At 44.4% G+C, this 20,825-nt stretch overlaps 1 protein-coding gene across 1 annotated transcript in view; it reads right to left on the bottom strand.

Annotated features, from left to right (window-relative positions):
- Positions 1-20,825, bottom strand: part of kif6 (kinesin family member 6) — a 406,644-nt gene that overhangs the window by 261,190 nt on the left and 124,629 nt on the right. The window contains exon 9 of the mRNA XM_078213528.1: positions 13,083-13,169. Within this exon, the coding sequence (XP_078069654.1) occupies positions 13,083-13,169 (87 nt within the window). The remainder of the gene's footprint in view (positions 1-13,082; positions 13,170-20,825) is intronic.

The raw sequence follows: 20,825 nt of genomic DNA on the forward strand, positions 1-20,825 counted from the left end.
AAACCTAAGTCTGACCATAACAATGCGTGACCAAGAAGCGCTGCCTTTTTAGTGGAGTTTATTGCTTATAGTTGTTGCAGCATGTCAGTACCACAGAGCAGACCTTAGGATACTGAGAAATAATAACTTGTGAAACATATTTAACTTTGGTTGACTGTTCCAATGTAAACTGGCTGGGACATAAAACGTGTGGCCAGTTTCTGCCTTGCAGAGAACATTCTGACGAAGGGTCATCCAGACTCGAAACGTCAGCTCTGTTCTCTCTGCAGAGATGCTGTCAGACCTGCTGAGATTTTCCAGCATATTCTGTTTTTGTTTCAGATTCCAGCATCCGCAGTATTTTGCTTTTATATTAGAACCTGTGTTAAAACGAGCAAACTGTGCAGCATTTCCAGGTTTTCCTGCGCTTGTTGCCTTTTTAGAGGATCTGTCAGTTAACTAATTTTACACGCAAAATTCATTTTGTGTGTGTGCACTAAATTCAACTCACTGTATTTCAACTCAAAAATATCGCCCCAGTGCATACTTAGCAAGCCAGCTGCCACTAACTAACTTTCAGCATAAATTAGACCCCGAGTTGTGAATGTTGCAATACCAAATATTATAAAGCAAGACATCATTTTTAATGCTATGCAACAGAAATTTTGTTTCAGATGTCAGTATAAATTTAGTTTGCTTCAAAACAGAAGACTGGTCTAGAAGTACCAATGTCATCTTCGTCGTACCTTCGTCGTCCAGTACTTCCCTGGAGCGGAGAAGCTACATCTCCTCCAGAGCCTTCAACATGTTATTGATGAAGACGAACATCTCGCCAAGGCCATCCCCACACCCCCACTTCTTGCTTTCAAACAACCACACAACCTCAAACAGACCATTGTCCGCAGCAAACTACCCAGCCTTCAGGAGAACAGTGACCACGACACCACACAACCCTGCCACAGCAACCTCTGCAAGACGTGCCGGATCATCGACACAGATGCCATCATCTCACGTGAGAACACCATCCACCAGGTACACAGTACATACTCTTGCAACTTGGCTAACGTTGTCTACCTGTTACGCTGCAGGAAAGGATGTCCCAAGGCATGGTACATTGGGGAAACCATGCAGACGCTACGACAACGGATGAATGAACACCACTCGACAATCACCAGGCAGGAGTGTTCTCTTCCTGTTGGGGAGCACTTCAGCAGTCACGGGCATTCAGTCTCTGATCTCCGGGTAAGCGTTCTCCAAGGCGGCATTCATGACACACGACAGCGCAGAGTCGCTGAGCAGAGACTGATAGCCAGGTTCCGCACACATGAGGACGGCCTCAACCAGGATATTGGGTTCATGTCACACTATCTGTAACCCCCACAACCTACCTGGATGTGCAAAATCTTACTAGCTGTCCTGTCTGGAGACAATACACATCTCTTTAACCTGTGCTTAATGCTCCTAGTAAGAAGTCTCACAACACCAGGTTAAAGTCCAACAGGTTTATTTGGTAGCAAATACCATAAGCTTTCGGAGCACAGCTCCTTCGTCAGATGGAGTGGATATCTGTTCTCAAACAGTGCACAAACAGACACAGAAATCAAATTACAGAATACTGATTAGAATGCAAATCTCCTTCCAGTCACATTGTCTGTACCTTTAAGACTTGATTAGCTGTAAAGGCTCACATTCCAATCATTATTCATGTAAATTCAGTTTGTGTCTTTGTGCCTTGTTTGTAATCAGAACTCCCACCCACCTGACGAAGGGACAACCTATTCTGAAAGCTCGTGGCTTTTGCTACCAAATAAACCTGTTGGACTTTAACCTGGTGTTGTTAGACTTCCTACTAGAAGTACCAAGCCATAGTATTAGCAATTTATTTGATTTGATTTATTATTGTCACATGTATTGGTATACAGTGAAAAGAATTGTTTCTTGAGTGCTGTGTGACAATACATACCATTCATAAAGTACATAGGGGACAAGGAAAGGAGAGGGTTACAGATAGGGTGAAGAGAAAGAGCAGCTTAATATATGATGGGACCATTCAAAAGTCTGACGAAGGGTCATCTAGAATCACAGAATCCCTCCGGTGCAGAAGGAGGCAATTCGGCCCATCGAGTCTGCACCAACCACAGTCCCACCCAGGTCCTTTTCCCGTAACCCCACATATTTACCCTGCTAATCCCCCCGACACTAGGGTCAGTTCAGCATGGCCAATGCACCTAACTCGCACATCTTTGGACTGTGGGAGGAATCTGGAGCTCCCGAGGAAACTCACGCAGACACGGGGAGAACATGCAAACTCCACACAGACAGTGACCCGAGGCCAGAATTGAACCTGGGTCCTTGGCAATATGAGGCAGCAGTGCTAGCCACTGTGCCGCCCTTGAAACATTGGTTCTAATCTCTCCCCACATATGCTGTCAGAGCTGCTGAGATTTCCCAGCATGCTCTACTTATGTTTCAGATTCCAGCATCCGCAGTAATTTGCTTTCACCATTCAAAAATATGATGGCAGCAGGAAAGAAGCTGTTCTCGAGCTGGTTGGTACGTGTTTGGCATTGTTAGAAAGCTTAAAAGAATTAGAGTTCAGTTTTAAGAGCATAGAACGAGAGTAAAAGATGGAATTAGAGGATATGCTGGGGACAGTTCGCAAGAAGTCACCTCGCTCCAGCGCCATTTTTTTTTTATTTACAGTGAAAAACTTAAACTTCAGTCCATGATTGGGTGGCAGTGAAATTATTTCGAGCAAGGAAAAGGTTAAGAAACCCACCTGAAATATTTATCTTTTGCACTGCTGGATTGTCCATTTCTTATCACACCCAACCTGATCTTTCCTTTACCACTCACAAATATCCTAACACCGACACATCTGTCAATGCTGCTGGCGGTCTGCTATTTCAGCTCAAGTTAAAAAGCTTGGAATGTTTGTGTAGTTCAGTACAAGAGGAGCCTCAAGAAATCTTGTTTGTGTCTACATTCAAGTCATAACTTCACTCAAGCCGTTAGTGGTCCAACAGCTAATCAGACCCACTTTTTTACCTCGGCTAGAATAAACGTCTGCAACCGTCTCAGTAATAATGTAAGACGCAACTGAAGAAAAGAGATAGTTTCGGGCTGTGAGTCAGAAAACATTAACAAGGGTGGGTCATTTGCCATGCAATTATGGAAAAGTCTGTTGGACTTCAAAAGGGAATTTAAAATGTTCTCCAAACTGCAGGCTCCTCAATGAAGCAGTAATTAGTGAGTAGCTGTAACCCAAGCGCACAGCATGAAAATGGACATGTTTTCAGGCCCAGCTGTCAACGTTCATTAACATACTTTTTGCTACCAGTGATGATCATAGAATACTTTTGCAACCACAGGACAAGGTGGTTGAAGTTCATAACAAAAACATTCTTTGAGATTAACAACCAAAGATTAGTTGGGGTCAGCTGTTATTCACTTTCCAGTGTGAAGGACAAAACCACCCTGAAAAGTGCTGCACGGCTGAGTTTGTGTTTCATTCACTGACTGAGAACTATAGACGGGTTTCCCACAAGTAAAGTCATGCCCGTGCTCAGAATTTCTGAACCTCATGTTCTCATATCCCTACATTCATTCGATTTCAAAGATTTCTGACCTTGAGCCATCTTCCTTTAGCCTGCGTGCCCCAAAAGATCAGCTCAGCGCTTGGTCGCAGCAGACCATTTTGCTCAAGCAGGAACACCTTGCAGTTACGTAGCACCTTTAATGCAATAAAAAGTCCCGGTTGCTTCACAGGAGCATTATAAAGCAAAATTTGGTACCAAGTCATAGAAGGAACTAAAAGCAAAGTACTGCGGATGCTGGAATCTGAAACAAAAGCAGAAAATGCTGGAAAATCTCAGCAGGTCTGACAGCATTAGTGGAAAGAGAATAGGGCCAAAGTTTTGAGGGTCATCCTGGCACATAAGGAGTTAATTGAGCAGGTGACCAAAAGCTTGGTCAAAGAGGTAGGTTTTAATGAGCTCATTAAAGCAGGAAAGAGAGATAGAGAGGTGGAGAGATTTAGGGAGGAAATTCCAAAGCTTAGGATCTTGACAACTAAAGGCATGGCACAGTGGTTAGCACTGCTGCTTCACAGCGCCAGGGACCCGGGTTCGATTCCTGGCTTGGGTCACTGTCTGTGTAGAGTTCGCACCTTCTCCCCGTGTCTGGGTGGGTTTCCTCCGGGTACTCCATTTCCTCCCAAAGATGTGTGGGTTAAGTGGATTGGCCATGCTAAATTGCCCCTTAGTGTCAGGGGAACGAGCTAGGGTAAATACATGCAGTTATGGGGATGGGGCCTGGATGGGATTGTGGTTGGTGCAGACTCGATAGAACATAGAACATTACAGCGCAGTACAGGCCCTTCGGCCCTCGATGTTGCACCGACCAGTGGAACCAATCTAAAGCCCCTCTAATCTACACTATTCCAATATCATCCATATGTTAATCTAATAACAATTTGAATGCTCTTAATGTTGACGTGTCCACTGCTGCTGCAGGCAGGGCATTCCACGCCCTTACCACTCTCTGAGTAAAGAACCTACCTCTAACATCTGTCCTATATCTCTCACCCCTCAATTTAAAGCTATGTCCCCTCGTGCTAGCCAACACCATCCGAGGAAAAAGGCTCTCACTATCCACCCTATCTAATCCTCTGATCATCTTGTATGCCTCTATTAAGTCACCTCTTAACCTTCTTCTCTCTAACGAAAACAACCTCATGCCCCTCAGCCTTTCCTCATACGATTTTCCCACCATACCAGGCAACATCCTGGTAAATATCCTCTGCACCCTTTCCAACACTTCCACATCTTTCCTATAATATGGCGACCAGAACTGTACGCAATACTCCAAATGTGGCTGCACCAGAGTTTTGTACAGTTGCAGCATGACCTCCTGGCTCCGAAACTCAATTCCTCTACCAATAAAAGCTAACACTCCGTACGCCTTCTTAACAACCCTATCAACCTGGGTGCCAACTTTCAGGGATCTATGCACATGGACACCCAGATCCCTCTGTTCATCCACACTACCAAGTATCTTACCATTAGCCCAGTACTCTGTATTCCTGTTACTCCTTCCAAAGTGAATCACCTCACACTTTTCCGCATTAAACTCCATTTGCCACCTCTCAGCCCAGCTCTGCAGCCTATCTATGTCCCTCTGTAACCTGCCACTTCCCTCCGCACTGTCTACAACTCCACCGACTTTAGTGTCATCCGCAAATTTACTAATCCATCCTTCCACGCCCTCATGCAAGTCATTAATAAAAATGACAAACAGCAGTGGCCCCAAAACAGATCCCTGCGGCACACCACTAGTAACTGATCTCCAGGATGAATATTGCCCATCAACCACCACCCTTTGTTTTCTTACAGCTAGCCAATTCTTGATCCAAACCACTAAGTCACCCTCAATCCCATGTGTCCGTATTTTCTGCAAAAGCTTACCATGGGGAACCTTATCAAACGCTTTGCTGAAATCCATATACACCACATCAACCGCTTTACCCTCATCCACCTCTTTGGTCACCTTCTCAAAGAACTCAATAAGGTTTGTGAGGCACAACCTACCCTTCACAAAACCGTGCTGACTATCCCTAATCAAATTATTCCTTTCTAGGTGATTATAAATCCTATCTCTTATAATCCTTTCCAATACTTTGCCCACAACAGAAGTAAGGCTCACCGGTCTATAATTACCAGGGTTGTCCCTACTCCCCTTCTTGAACAAGGGGACAACATTTGCTGTCCTCCAGTCTTCTGGCACTGTTCCTGTAGACAATGATGACACAAAGATCAAAGCCAAAGGCTCTGCAATCTCCTCCCTAGCCTCCCAGAGAATCCTAGGATAAATCCCATCCAGCCCAGGGGACTTATCTATTTTCACACTTTCCAGAATTGCTAACACCTCCTCCTTATGAACATCAATCCCATCCAGTCCAACAGCCTGCATCTCAGTACTCCCCTCGACAACACTGTTCCTCTCCAGTGTTAATACTGACGAAAAATATTCATTTAGTGCCTCTCCTATCTCTTCAGACTTCACGCACAACTTCCCACTACTGTCCTTGACTGGCCCTAATCTTACCCTAGTCATTCTTTTACTCCTGACATACCTATAGAAAGCTTTAGGGTTTTCCTTGATCCTACCTGCCAAAGACTTCTCATGTCCCCTCCTGGCTCTTCTTAACTCTTTCTTTCGGTCCTTCCCGGCTAACTTGTAACTCTCAAGCGCCCTAACTGAGCCTTCACGTCTCATCTTAACATAAGTCTCCTTCCTCCTCTTTACAAGAGATTCAACCTCCTTAGTAAGCCACAGTTCCCTCACACGTCTGCTTCCTCCCTGCCTGACAGGTACATATTTATCAAGGACGCGTAGTAGCTGTTCCTTGAACAAGTTCCACATTATAATTGTGCCCATCCCCTGCAGTTTCCTTCCCCAACCTATGCCAGCTAAGTCTCGCCTAATCGCATCATAATTTCCTTTCCCCCAGCTATAACTCTTGCCCTTTGGTATATACCTATCCTTTTCCATTGCTAAAGTAAACGTAATCGAATTGTGGTCACTGTCACCAAAGTGCTCCCTTACCTCCAAATCTAACACCTGGCCTGGTTCATTACCCAGTACCAAATCCAATGTGGCCTCGCCTCTTGTTGGTCTATCTACATACTGCGTCAGGAAACTCTCCTGCACACATTGGACAAAAACCGACCCCTCTAAAGTACTCGAACTATAGCTTTTGCAGTCAATATTTGTAAAGTTAAAGTCCCCCAGTACAACTACCCTGTTACTTTTGCTCCTATTCAGAATCATCTTTGCAATCTTTTCCTCTCCATCTCTGGAACTTTTTGGAGGTCTATAAAAAACTCCCAACAGGGTGACCTCTCCTTTCCTGTTTCTAACTACAGCCCAAACTACCTCAGTAGACGAGTCCTCATCGAATGTCCTTTCTGCCACCGTAATACTGTCCTTGACTAACAATGCCACACCTCCCCCTCTTTTACCACCTTCCCTGCACTTACTGAAACATCTAAACCCCGGAACCTGCAACAACCATTCCTGTCCCTTCTCTATCCATGTCTCCGAGATGCCCACAACATCGAAATCCCAGGTACCAACCCATGCTGCAAGCTCACCCACCTTATTGTGGATGCTCCTGGCGTTGAAGTATACACACTTCAAACTGCCTGCCTGCCTGTCAGTACACTCCTGCGACTCTGAAACCTCATCCATGACCTCACTACTCTCAACCTCCTGTACACCGGAGCTACAATTCAGGTACCCACCCCCCTGCTGAATTAGTTTAAACCCTCCCAAAGAACATTAGCAAATTTCCCCCCCAAGATATTGGTACCCCTCTGGGTGGGATGAATGGCTTCCTTCTGCACTGCAGGATTCTAGGAATCAATGTTGGAACAATTAAAATAATTGATGCTCAAGAGGCCAAGTTAGAGAAGTGCAGATACCTTGGAAAATTGTGGGGCTAGAGGATAGGAAGGGGCGAGGCCACGGAGGAAATTAAAACAAGAATGAGAATGTTAAAGTCTTAGCCAGGAGTAAAAGTAGATCAGAGAGCATAGGGGTGAAGGGTGAACTGGATTTGGTGTGTTAGGATTTAGGTAACAGACATTTGGATGTTCTCAAGTTTAGAACAGTTAGACCAGGTAGGCTGGCCAGCAGTGCATTATGCTGGTCAAGTCTAAGGTAACAAAAGGCATGGATGATTGATTTCAGCAGCAGATGAGAAGCAGGGACAGAGTCAGGCAATGTTACAGAGGTGGAAATAGATGGTATTGGGGGTGGCAAAAATATAATCATAAACTCACATTACATCACAATGTGGAAAAGTGTGAGGTTATGCACTTTCGAAGGAGGAATAGAGGTATAGATTATTTTCTAAATGGGGAAATGCTTAGGAAATCGGAAACACAAAGGGACTTGGGAGTCACTGTTCAAGATTCTCTTAAGGTTAACATACAGGTTCAGTCGGCAGTTAGAAGCAAATGCAATGTTAGCATTCATGTCGAGAAGGCTAGAATACAAGAGCAGGGATGTACTCCTGAGACTGTACAAGGCTCTGATCAGACCCCATTTGGAGTATTGAGAGCAGTTTTGGACCCCATATCTAAGGAAGGATGTGCTGGCCTTGGAAAGGGTCCAGAGGAGGTTCACAAGAATGATCCCTGGAATGAAGAACTTGTTGTATGAGGAACGGCTGAGGACTCTGGGTCTGTACTCTTTGGAGTTTAGAAGGATGAGGGGGGATCTTATTGAAACTTACAGGATACCGCGAGGCCTGGAGAGAGTGGATATGGAGAGGATATTTCCACTAGTAGGAAAAACTAGAACCAGAGGGCACAACCTCAGGCTAAAGGGAAGATCCTTTAAAACAGAAATGAGGAGGGATTCCTTCAGCCAGAGAGTGGTGAATCTGTGGAACTCTTTGCCGCTGAAAGCTGTGGAGGCCAGATCACTGAGTGTCTTTAAGACAGAGATAGATAGGTTCTTGATTAATAAGGGGCTCAGGGGTTATGGGGAAAAGGCAGGAGAATGGGGATGAGAAAAAAATCAGCCATGGTTGAATGGCGGAGCAGACTCGATGAGCCGAGTGGCCTAATTCTGCTCCTATGTCTTATGGTCTTATTAGGGTCAAGGTTGTGAACCAACTGTCAGGGAGAGGAATGGAGTGGTCGGTGGGGAACAGAACTTTCCACGGGGATAGCTTCAGTCATCAGTTGGAAAGCTGGAACTCGTCCTAACGTAGCCACCTCCATTCAGGGTGTTGTCCCTTTCTCCTTTATACCTGATATTATCATTCCTATCCTCATTTTTTAAAAATCCCTAACTTCCACCATCCTTGCAAATCCCTATCCCTTTGCTCTCCAAAGTCCTTGAACATGTCACCACCCAAACCTGTTGTCATCTTTCCCTCAACTCCAAGTTCGAATTCCCCATCAGCTTTCTCTCCATTCCACAGTCCCAAACTGGCTCTTATCAATGTCATAAATGACGCCCTACATGACTGTGACAAAACTTTCCCTCCTCGTCCATCTCCACTTGTCTGCAGAGATTTACTGCTTGGAGCACAGCCACTTTTGTAAGGTGTCTGTTTCCCACAGCAATGTACCCTAGTAAGGATTAAATGCCTTCAAACAAAAAGAATAAGGGGAAAACAGATAAATGTGGGAATGTGCTGTGTATAATTATTCTGATATAATGATCCGGTTATCCTGATCCATGTACCATTTTGTGGATCAGATAACACAAAGTAATCACACTTCTTAATCTCTGCTAGTGTTGCTTTAGAGCCAGTTGCTGTATCGTGTCTAAATGATTTGCAATTATTCCCCATTGAGCAAAGGCCCAGCCAACCTTGTAAAGTGCTCGTTATTCGTATCTGGTGACTGGTGATAAAGTTGTGGGACTGTCCTACAGACTATCTGACATAGCAATATTCACAAAACCATATCTTAAGCCAACTTTCCAGATTCCACCAGCACCATCCATGGATATGACCCACCAGTAAAAATGATTGTCCAATAAAGAGAAGGTGCAAACATGTCACAGAACAATGTATTGAGTTGAAGAAACCAGCTTTCACTTGTCTAGCACCTCAGATGGTTATAGCAGAGGTGGGGATACAATGGCATACAGAAAAGTGAGGGTGACCTGGAAGTCCTCAACATTGACTCCTGAGCCCACGAAGTTGCATGGCTTCAAGTCATACATGGCAAGAAAACTATCCATCATTCTTCCTCAACAGGTTACTCAATAGACAGGTTACCCTGTCGTCCTATAGCAAGTGTGCAACACCACTTGGAAGAAATATTAAGATAGTAATAGCACATAATGTACTCCAAGTGGAATATTTCAATGTCCATCACCAAGAATGGTTTGGTAGTACCACCACTGACCGAGCTGGCTAAGTCTTGAATGAAACAACTGCCAGACTGAGCTTTTAGTACATGGTGAGTGAACTAATATAAGGGAATAAGTTGCAGATGTTTACTTTCTGGGCAAGAGAGGATGATTGTCAGTCATCAATAATTATCATGTTGCTAAAAGAGCGTTTGGGCTGAAAATTACTAGAATTAAGTTGCTGTGACGAGTTTAATTAAATGAAAACATGCAGTTTCATGAAAATTGAGGGAGGTTAAGCATGAGATGCCATTTTTTTGCAAGGCTCAGGCAGTCACAAATCAACCAGCAACTCATCGCTTTCTCATCATAAGTTGATGACTGATTTGTGCATTATGTGCATCATTCAGCCATTATTTCCCCAGCAAAATTTATTAAAATATTTATGAAGATGTTGAGCAAAATACCATTGTTACTCCAGAGTTGGCACGCGACATACTATCAGTTGAAATCTAGTGACATCTTAAAAGGATCGCAACAAGAATCATTTTGCCAGCAGGCACAAAACTGCAATTTACTGAAATTAGCAACATATCCACTCTGGTTTTACTGCGACATATACAACACCAAAACTTCTTAAATAATCCAACGCATTCTTTCATTTCCAAACCACAAAATGAATGAGAAGACACTCAGGAAGATGTGTCTATTTTTGCACACTTCTCTACTTGTCTTTTAAATATATTTATGGGGTGACTTGATTGTGTGTTTATTTTAGAAAGCAAACCTCATAGTATTTTTTAAGCCTACAATATAAAATATACATGAACAGTCGCCCAAATCCAATGCTGTATCATTCCCATATGTCTAGTGTCAGATCTTCTTTGCAGATTTGTAAAAATGATTGTCCAATAAAGAGAAGGTGCAAACATGTCACAGAAATATTGTGTTGAGTTGAAGAAACCAGCTTTCACTTGTCTAGCACCTCAGATGGTTATAGCAGCTGGATTACTGGCGTGTATCTCTCATTTAATTTAGTCAAGTCTCAAATACAACTACCATGCAACAACACTGGCTTTAGAAACATAGAAATTGGAGCAGGAGGAGGCCATTTGGCCCTTCAAGCCTGCTCCACCATTCATTATGATCATGGCTGATCATCCAACTCAGCAGCCTGATCCCACCTTCTCCCATATTCTTTGATTCCCTTCGCCTCAAGTGCTATATCTAACTGCCCCTTAAAAACATTCAATGTTTTGGCCTCAGCTACTTTCTGTGGTAGTGAATTCCACAGGCTGACCACTCTCTGGGCAAAGAAATGTCTCCTCATCTCTGTTCTAAACTGTCTACCCTATATTTTCAGACTATGACCCCCGGTTCTGGACACCCCAGCCATCAGGAACATCATCCTTGCATCTACCCTGTCTAGGGTAGGTAGAATTTTATAGGTTTCTATGAGGTCCCCCCTCATTCTTCTAAACTCCAGCGAATACAATCCTCACTGACTCAATCTTTCATCATACGTCAGTCTTGCCATTCCAGGAATCAGTCTGGTAAACCTTCTCTGCACTCCTTCCAGAGTAGGAATATCCTTCCTCAGATAAGGAGGCCAAAACTGCACACAATATTCAAGATGGGGCCTCACCGAGGTCCTGTATAATTGCATCAAAACATCCCTGCTCCCGTTCTTCAATCCTCTCGCTATGAAGGCCAAAAAATCATTTCTTTGATTTGATTTATTGTCAGATGTATTGGGATCCAGTGAAAATTATTGTTTCTTGCGCGCTATCCGGGCAAACATATCATCCATAGAGTACATAGGGGAGAAGGAACGGAGAGGGTGCAGAATATAGTGTTGCAATTACAGATAGGGTGTAGAGAAAGAGAAGCTTAATATATGGTAGGTCCATTCAAAAGTCTGATGGCAGCAGAGAAAAAGCTGTTCTTGAATTGGTTGGTATGTGTTTTCAGACTCTTGTATCATTTTCCCGATATAGAAAGAAATTTTAAAAGATTAACAGCACAGAAGGAGGCCATTCGGCCCACTGTGCCCATGTGGAGTGCAAAACATCTATCTAATCTAATCCCATCATCCATCCTTGGTCCATAGCCTTGCAGGTTTAGGCACCTCAAGTACATATCCAATATTTTTTTAACAATATAGGCTTATGCCACTACATTCTTTCAGGCAGGGAGTCCCAAACACCTGCACTCTCTGAGTGAAAGAATTACACTTCAACTCCCATCCAATTACATCAAATCTCTGTCCTCTAGTTATTGTCCTCTCTGCAAATGGAAATATGTCATTCCTGTCCACTCTAGGTCCCTCATTTATACACCTCAATTAAATTTGCCCTCAGCCTCCTCTGTTCAAAAGAAGACAAAGCCAGCCTATTTGATCTTTCTTCGTTGCTAAAAGTGATCATTCTTGGCAACATCCTTGTAAATCTCTTCTGTACCTTCTCTGATGTGATCACGTCCTGCCTGTAATAGTGACCAGAACTGTACACAGTACTTTTGCTAATGTCTTATTAATGTTTGCATAATCTCCCTGCTCTTGTACTGTAGGCCTCGGCAAACAAAGGCAAAATATCCAGTGTGCCTTCTGATCATCTTATCAGGTTCCAGAGCTTGATCATTTGTTAATGTCACTGAGATGCATCTACAACACTGAGAGCTTGCATGTTTTTAGATTGACGATCTAAGTAACCAATCAGGTGAATGGAGATATGCTTTTGATTCCTGGGACATTGAGACTGGTTTTGGAGGAAGTGTGACCGATACAGAACTGATAGCTGGCACTTCAACAGAATCAGGACCAATGTTCCGGCGGGGAAGCTAACGGATGGTTAACAACTTCTCTGCAAGGCGGGAACCAGGATGTAGCATTAGAAAGTCAAGGATTGGAAGGCATGGAGCACTAGCTGAGAAAAAAAACAGGAAGGCAGAAAGTGGGGTGGGAGTAAGAGGGAATGTGATAAGGTGTGTCCTTAGCAAAATTTAGAAACCACACCTTCAGTCCCTTCATTCAGTAATTTGAAGCCCCAACACTGTTCTTTGTGGCACACCACTCAACATAGAGCTAGAACAGAGCACCCAAACTCCCTGCGTGTACATTTCACAGTGGCAACATCGGATTGACAAATTTATCTTGCTATGTTACTACCTCTCTCAGTTAAAATACAAATTTTAAACATCTTAAAAAGCCAATATCAGACTTTACTTACTAATCTCGGATCAATTTCTTCATTGAGAATAGCTTCATTCTTGATAAGCGCAACTCTCTGTGCAAATCTGCATGTTGAAATCGATTCCTGCATTAGAGGAAAAAGATACTTAAATAATTGATCATTCAAACCAAAAAGTCATTAGGCACACAGGAACAGGATTAGACCATTCAACTCCTGGATGCCAAAACACAGGTGATCTGTATCGCAACTCCATTTATTAGTCTTAGTTTCGTAATCCTTAATACCATTTCCAAAGAATTATTAACATGCTTTGACAGTTTCAATTGGCCGAGATATCTGAGCGTTTTGGTGGACCGAGTTCCAGAATTCAATTGTCCAATGTCATGGAACCATGGAATCCCGACAGTGCAGAATGAGGCCATTTGGCCCATCAAGCCTTGACCACAATTCCACCCAGGCCCTCTCCCCATAACACCACATAATTACCCTGCCAATCCCCTCACACGAAGGGGCAATTTAGCATGGCCAATCCACCTAACCCGCACATCTTCGGACTGTGGGAAGAAATCGGATCACCCGGAGGAAACCCACGCAGACACCGAAAGAACGTGTAATCTCCACACAGACAGCCACCTGAGACTGGAGTTGAAACTGAGTCCCTGGCACTGTGAGGCAGTCGTGCTAACCACTGTGCTGCCATGCTGCCTTTATGTGCCTAATGTATGAGACATCATCTCTGAACGCCCTAGCTAGGAACATATGGCTTTGGGACAGTAGACCATTCAACTCTTTAAGCCATTCAATAATATTATGTTTGTATGGAACCGGAAGAAATAGCACAGGTACTTAATGAATACTTTACTTCAGTATTCACTATGGAAAAGGATATTGGTGGTTGTAGTGCAGACTTGCAGCGGACTGAAAAGCTTGAGCATGTAGACATTAAGAAAGAGGATGTGTTGGAGCTTTTGAAAAGCATCAAGTTAAATAAGTCGCCGGGACCGGATGAGATGTACCCCAGGCTACTGTGGGAGGCGAGGGAGGAGATTGCTGAGCCTCTGGCGATGATCTTTGAACAAAGAACAATACAGCACAGGAACAGGCCCTTCGGCCCTCCAAGCCCACGCCGCTCCCTGGTCCAAACTAGACCATTCTTTTGTATCCCTCCATTCCCACTCCGTTCATGTGGCTATCTAGATAAGTCTTAAACGTTCCCAGTGAGTCCGCCTCCACCACCTTGCCCGGCAGCGCATTCCAGGCCCCCACCACCCTCTGTGTAAAATTCTGATATCCGTGTTAAACTTCCCCCCCGTCACCTTGAACCTGTGACCCCTCGTGAACGTCACCACCGATCTGGGAAAAAGCTTCCCACCGTTCACCCTATCTATGCCTTTCATAATTTTATACACCTCTATTAGGTCACCCCTCATCCTCCGTCTTTCCAGGGAGAACAACCCCAGTTTACCCAATCTCTCCTCATAACTAAGCCCTTCCATACCAGGCAACATCCTGGTAAACCTCCTCTGCACTCTCTCTAAAGCCTCCACGTCCTTCTGGTAGTGTGGCGACCAGAACTGGACGCAGTATTCCAAATGCGGCCGAACCAACGTTCTATACAACTGCAACATCAGACCCCAACTTTTATACTCTATGCCCCGTCCTATAAAGGCAAGCATGCCATATGCCTTCTTCACTACCTTCTCCACCTGTGACGTCACCTTCAAGGATCTGTGGACTTGCACACCCAGGTCCCTCTGCGTATCTACACCCTTTATGGTTCTGCCATTTATCGTATAGCTCCCCCCTACGTTAGTTCTACCAAAATGCATCACTTCGCATTCATCTGGATTGAACTCCATCTGCCATTTCTTTGCCCAAATTTCCAGCCTATCTATAACCTTCTGTAGCCTCTGACAATGTTCCTCACTATCTGCAAGTCCAGCCATTTTCGTGTCGTCCGCAAACTTACTGATCACCCCAGTTACACTTTCTTCCAGATCGTTTATATAAATCACAAACAGCAGAGGTCCCAATACAGAGCCCTGCGAACATCCTTTGCATCATCAATGGAGACGGGAGAGGTTCCGGAGGATTGGAGGATTGCGGATGTTGTTCCTTTATTCAAGAAAGGAAGTAGAGATAGCCCTGGAAATTATAGACCAGTGAGTCTAACCTCAGCGGTTGATAAGTTGATGGAGAAGATCCTGAGAGGCAGGATTTATGAACATTTGGAGAGGTATAATATGATTAAGAATAGTCAGCATGGCTTTGTCAAAGGCAGATCATGCCTTGCGAGCTTGGTTGAATTTTTTGAGAATGTGACTAAACACATTGATGAAGGAAGAGCAGTAGATGTAGTATATATGGACTTCAGCAAGGCATTTGATAAGGTGCCCATGCAAGGCTTATTGAGAAAGTGAGGGGGCATGGGATCCAAGGGAACATTGCTTTGTGGATCCAGAACTGGCTTGCCCACAGAAGGCAAAGAGTGGTTATAGATGGGTCATATTCTGAATGGAGGTCGGTCACCAGTGGAGTGCCCCAGGGATCTGTTCTGGGACCCTTACTCTTTGTGATTTTTATAAATGACCTGGATGAGGAAGTGGAGGGATGGGTTGGTAAGTTTGCTGATGACATAAAGGTTGGAGATGTTGTGGATAGTATGGAGGGATGTCAGAAGTTGCAGCGAAACATTGATAGGATGCAAGACTGGGCGGAGAAGTGGCAGATGGAGTTTAACCCAGATAAGTGTGAGGTGGTTCATTTTGGCAGGTCAAATAGGATGGCGGAATATAATAGTAATGGTAGGACTCTTGGCAGTGTGGAAGATCAGAAGGATCTTGGAGTCCGAGTTCAAAGGACGCTCAAAGCAGCTGTGCAGGTTGAGGCTGTGGTTAAGAAGGCGTATGGTGTACTGGCCTTCATCAATCGAGGAATTGAGTTTAGGAGTCGTGAGATAATGTTGCAGCTATATAGGACCCTGGTCAGACCCCACTTGGAGTACTGTGCTCAGTTCTGGTCGCCTCATTACAGGAAGGATGTGGAAGCCATAGAAAGGGGGTGCAGAGGAGATTTACAAGGATGTTGCCTGGGTTGGGGGACATGCCTTATGAGGATAGGTTGAGTGAGCTCGGCCTTTTCTCCTTGGAGACGAAGGATGAGGGGTGACCTGATAGAGGTGTATAAGATGCTGAGAGGTATTGATCGAGTGGACAGTCAGAGGCTTTTTCCTAGGGCTGAAATGGTTGCCACAAGAGGACACAGGTTTAAGGTGCTGGGGAGTAGGTACAGAGATGTCAGCGGTAAGTTTTCACTCAGAGAGTGGTGGGCGTGTGGAATGGGCTGAAGGGCCTGTATTGTGCTGTACTTTTTCTATGTTTCTATGTTTCTATTACCAACTCCACTTTTCTGTCAACCCTCCATAACCCTCGACTCCCTTGCTGATCAAAAATCTAATTTAGCTTCCAATAAATTCCAGGGCCAAACCTCCACTATTTTCTGGGGAAGCGAATTCACTGAACTGGACCAGCCATATAAATACTGTGGCTACAAGAGCAGGTCGAGACTTGGAATCCTGCAAGTAACTCATCTCCTGAGTCCCAAAAGCCTGTCCACCATCTACAACTAACAAGTCAGGAGTGTGATGGAATACTCTCAACTTGTCTGGACGAGCTGCAGCTCCAATGGCGACAACAACACTCAAGAACTTTGACACCATCCACAGGGGTGGCACGGTAGCACAGTGGTTAGCACTGCTGCTTCACAGCGCCAGGGACCCAGGTTCGATTCCCGGCTTGGGTCACTGTGTGGAGTTTGCATGTTCCCCTCGTGTCTGCATGGGTTTCCTCTGGGTGCTCCGGTTTCCCAGTGGCTGACAAACTGGCTGTGGTTAAATATACTCTCCACCCTGAACCTAAGTGAATGTCTGTGGATGTCTCCTCAAAATCCCTCCAGATGATTGCCAATGGCTTTCCAAACTCCACTGCCAAAAAATACGCTTTAAAATCTTCTTTCACAAGCATCTTTCCGATGCTTTAATTTCTCATTATCAATCATTAAAAACTAACATTGGATAGTGTTAAACATATCAATGCTTCTTAAATTTCACCATTAAATTGTTTGTGAAGTGTTTACTTGTGGTCTTTTCCCCCCAAATTTTAATAAAGGTGGTTTTCTGTTCAAAGCCACTTATACATATTAGTCATTACTATTCTTGGTCTGGTTTGCATTCAAAAATCCAGTCCAGGTATTCCAAATGACGATCTTAAACAAAACTTTCGCTCCACTTTTAACAACAAATCCAAGGTTCACCTCCATCTTGAGGATATCTTTGTCCTAACTGTTGTTCAAACTGCTCATAATTGCTTCAACTCTCGATTCCAAGACTCTATTAAATGGCATCAAACCTTTGATTTACCTCTAAAGTCTGCTTTCCCACTTTAGCTCTGGTGACTGCAGTTATCTCTTTCACTCACAGCAGCTTGTCTGCTTCTCCCTTTGAATTGTCCTGTGAACAATACCTTGGTCTCTGTTCTCCAAACTTCAATCTTCCTAAGACATCCTTTCTGTCCCAACACCCTGGTTATCTGAACATCATCTGGTTACATAGAACAGTACAGCACAGAACAGGCCTCCTGATTTCATGCCTGGAATGGGTGGAAAGAAGCTCGTGGCTGGCTTTGGCTAGATCAGAATCGCACACCCAGATAGAAACATAGAAACATAGAACAGTACAGCACAGAACAGGCCCTTCGGCCCACGATGTTGTGCCGAGCTTTATCTGAAACCAAGATCAAGCTATCCCACTCCCTATCATCCTGGTGTGCTCCATGTGCCGATCCAATAACCGCTTAAATGTTCCTAAAGTGTCTGACTCCACTATCACTGCAGGCAGTCCATTCCACACCCCAACCATTCTCTGCGTAAAGAACCTACCTCTGATATCCTTCCTATATCTCCCACCATGAACCCTATAGTTATGCCCCCTTGTAATAGCTCCATCCACCCGAGGAAATAGTCTTTGAACATTCACTCTATCTATCCCCTTCATCATTTTATAAACCTCTATTAAGTCTCCCCTCAGCCTCCTCCGCTCCAGAGAGAACAGCCCTAGCTCCCTCAACCTTTCCTCATAAGACCTACCCTCCAAACCAGGCAGCATCCTGGTAAATCTCCTCTGCACTCTTTCCAGCGCTTCCACATCCTTCTTATAGTGAGGTGACCAGAACTGCACACAATATTCCAAATGTGGTCTCACCAAGGTCCTGTGCAGTTGCAGCATAACCCCACGGCTCTTAAACTCCAACCCCCTGTTAATAAAAGCTAACACACTATAGGCCTTCTTCACAGCTCTATCCACTTGAGTGGCAACCTTTAGAGATCTGTGGATATGGACCCCAAGATCTCTCTGTTCCTCCACAGTCTTCAGAACCCTACCTTTGACCCTGTAATCCACATTTAAATTAGTCCTACCAAAATGAATCACCTCACATTTATCAGGGTTAAACTCCATTTGCCATTTTTCAGCCCAGCTTTGCATCCTATCTATGTCTCTTTGCAGCCTACAACAGCCCTCCACCTCATCCACTACTCCACCAATCTTGGTGTCATCAGCAAATTTACTGATCCACCCTTCAGCCCCCTCCTCTAAGTCATTAATAAAAATCTCAAAGAGCAGAGGACCAAGCACTGATCCCTGTGGCACTCCGCTAGCAACCTGCCTCCAGTCTGAAAATTTTCCATCCACCACCACCCTCTGTCTTCGATCAGATAGCCAGTTACCTATCCAATCGGCCAACTTTCCCTCTATCCCACACCTCCTTACTTTCATCATAAGTCGACCATGGGGGACCTTATCAAACGCCTTACTAAAATCTATGTATATGACATCAACTGCCCTACCTTCATCAACACACTTAGTTACCTCCTCAAAAAATTCTATCAAATTTGTGAGGCACGACTTGCCCTTCACGAATCCGTGCTGACTATCCCGGATTAATCCGCATCTTTCTAAATGGTCGTAAATCCCATCCCTAAGGACCCTTTCCATCAATTTACCAACCACCGAAGTAAGACTAACCGGTCTATAATTACCAGGGTCATTTCTATTCCCTTTCTTAAACAGAAGAACAACATTCGCCACTCTCCAGTCCTCTGGCACCATCCCCGTGGACAGCGAGGACCCAAAGATCAAAGCCAAAGGCTCTGCAATCTCATCCCTTGCCTCCCAAAGAATCCTAGGATACATTTCATCAGGCCCAGGGGACTTATCAACCTTCAGTTTATTCAAAACTGCCAGTACATCCTCCCTCCGAACAACTATTTCCTCCAGCCTATTAGCCTGTAACACCTTCTCTTCCTCAAAAACATGGCCCCTCTCCTTGGTGAACACTGAAGAAAAGTATTCATTCATCACCTCGCCTATCTCTACTGACTCCATACACAAGTTCCCACTACTGTCCTTGACCAGCCCTAACCTCACCCTGGTCATTCTTTTATTCCTCACATAAGAGTAAAAAGCCTTGGGGTTTTCCTTGATCCGGCCCGCCAAGGACTTCTCATGTCCCCTCCTAGCTCTCCTAAGCCCCTTTTTCAGCTCATTCCTTGCTAACTTGTAACCCTCAATCGAGCCATCTGAACCTTGTTTCCTCATCCCTACATAAGCTTCCCTCTTCCTTTTCACAAGACATTCCACCTCTTTCGTGAACCGTGGTTCCCTCACTCGGCCATTTCCTCCCTGCCTGACAGGGACATACCTATCAAGGACACCCAGTATTTGTTCCTTGAAAAAGTTCCACTTTTCATTAGTGCCTTTCCCTGACAGTTTCTGTTCCCATCTTATGCCCCCTAATTCTTGCCTAATCGCATCATAATTACCTCTCCCCCAATTGTAAACCTTGCCCTGCCGTATGGCCCTATCCCTCTCCATTGCAATAACAAAAAGACACCGAATTGTGGTCACTATCTCCAAAGTGCTCTCCCACAACCAAATCTAACACTTGGCCCGGTTCATTTCCCAGTACCAAATCCAATGTGGCCTCACCTCTTGTCGGCCTATCTGGTTCTTTGGGAAGTCTATCTCTTGGCAGCTCCCTTGTCCTGTCCAGTCTTTCTTCTCCTGGCAGAGTTGCGAGATGTTCATTCCCCATCTTCAACTGCAAACAAATTCAGCTAAGAGCTAAATTCAAAAGCTTACCTTGAAAGGCCCCTAAAAACTAAGCGACCACAGCTACTTCTGCCAGCCTCTATTTACTCTTCATAGCGTAACCCTCTCTAAGCACAATAGAAGAAGAGTTTGAATTGAGTCAACCCCACACATATAAACATCTCTGCCCAGCATGAATCTCACTACAGGTTTTATCATTCCTACCACAGAAACATTGAATTAAACCCACTTAAAATGAGATCTGAATTCTGATGTTTACCAGTACAAATATAAATTCCTGAAAAGTACTTTGTTTTCCTAACATGAAATCTCCCCTCCCTCTGCACTGCTTTATGAAGCTCCCCTCCGCACACGTACACACGCACACAATCTCCAACCCTTGTTGGAGATGGACTGAGGTCTCAACTTGTTGGCCAGAGTGGATAAATAGAATTTAATACGAATTAACTTCAAGCATTGCAAACAAGGATAGCATGGGTGCAGACTGATGTAGCGACATTTTTTGACTGGCTCAAGTAGGATTAGAAAAGTGATTTTATGGCATTTTTAAAACAAATGGCAATATGCCACACTGCCCACTCCTCCACCACCACTTTGAGCTTTGATCCCCGTTC

This window comes from Mustelus asterias, chromosome 5 (genome assembly GCF_964213995.1).
Source record: "Mustelus asterias chromosome 5, sMusAst1.hap1.1, whole genome shotgun sequence".
Taxonomy (NCBI): Eukaryota; Metazoa; Chordata; class Chondrichthyes; order Carcharhiniformes; family Triakidae; genus Mustelus; species Mustelus asterias.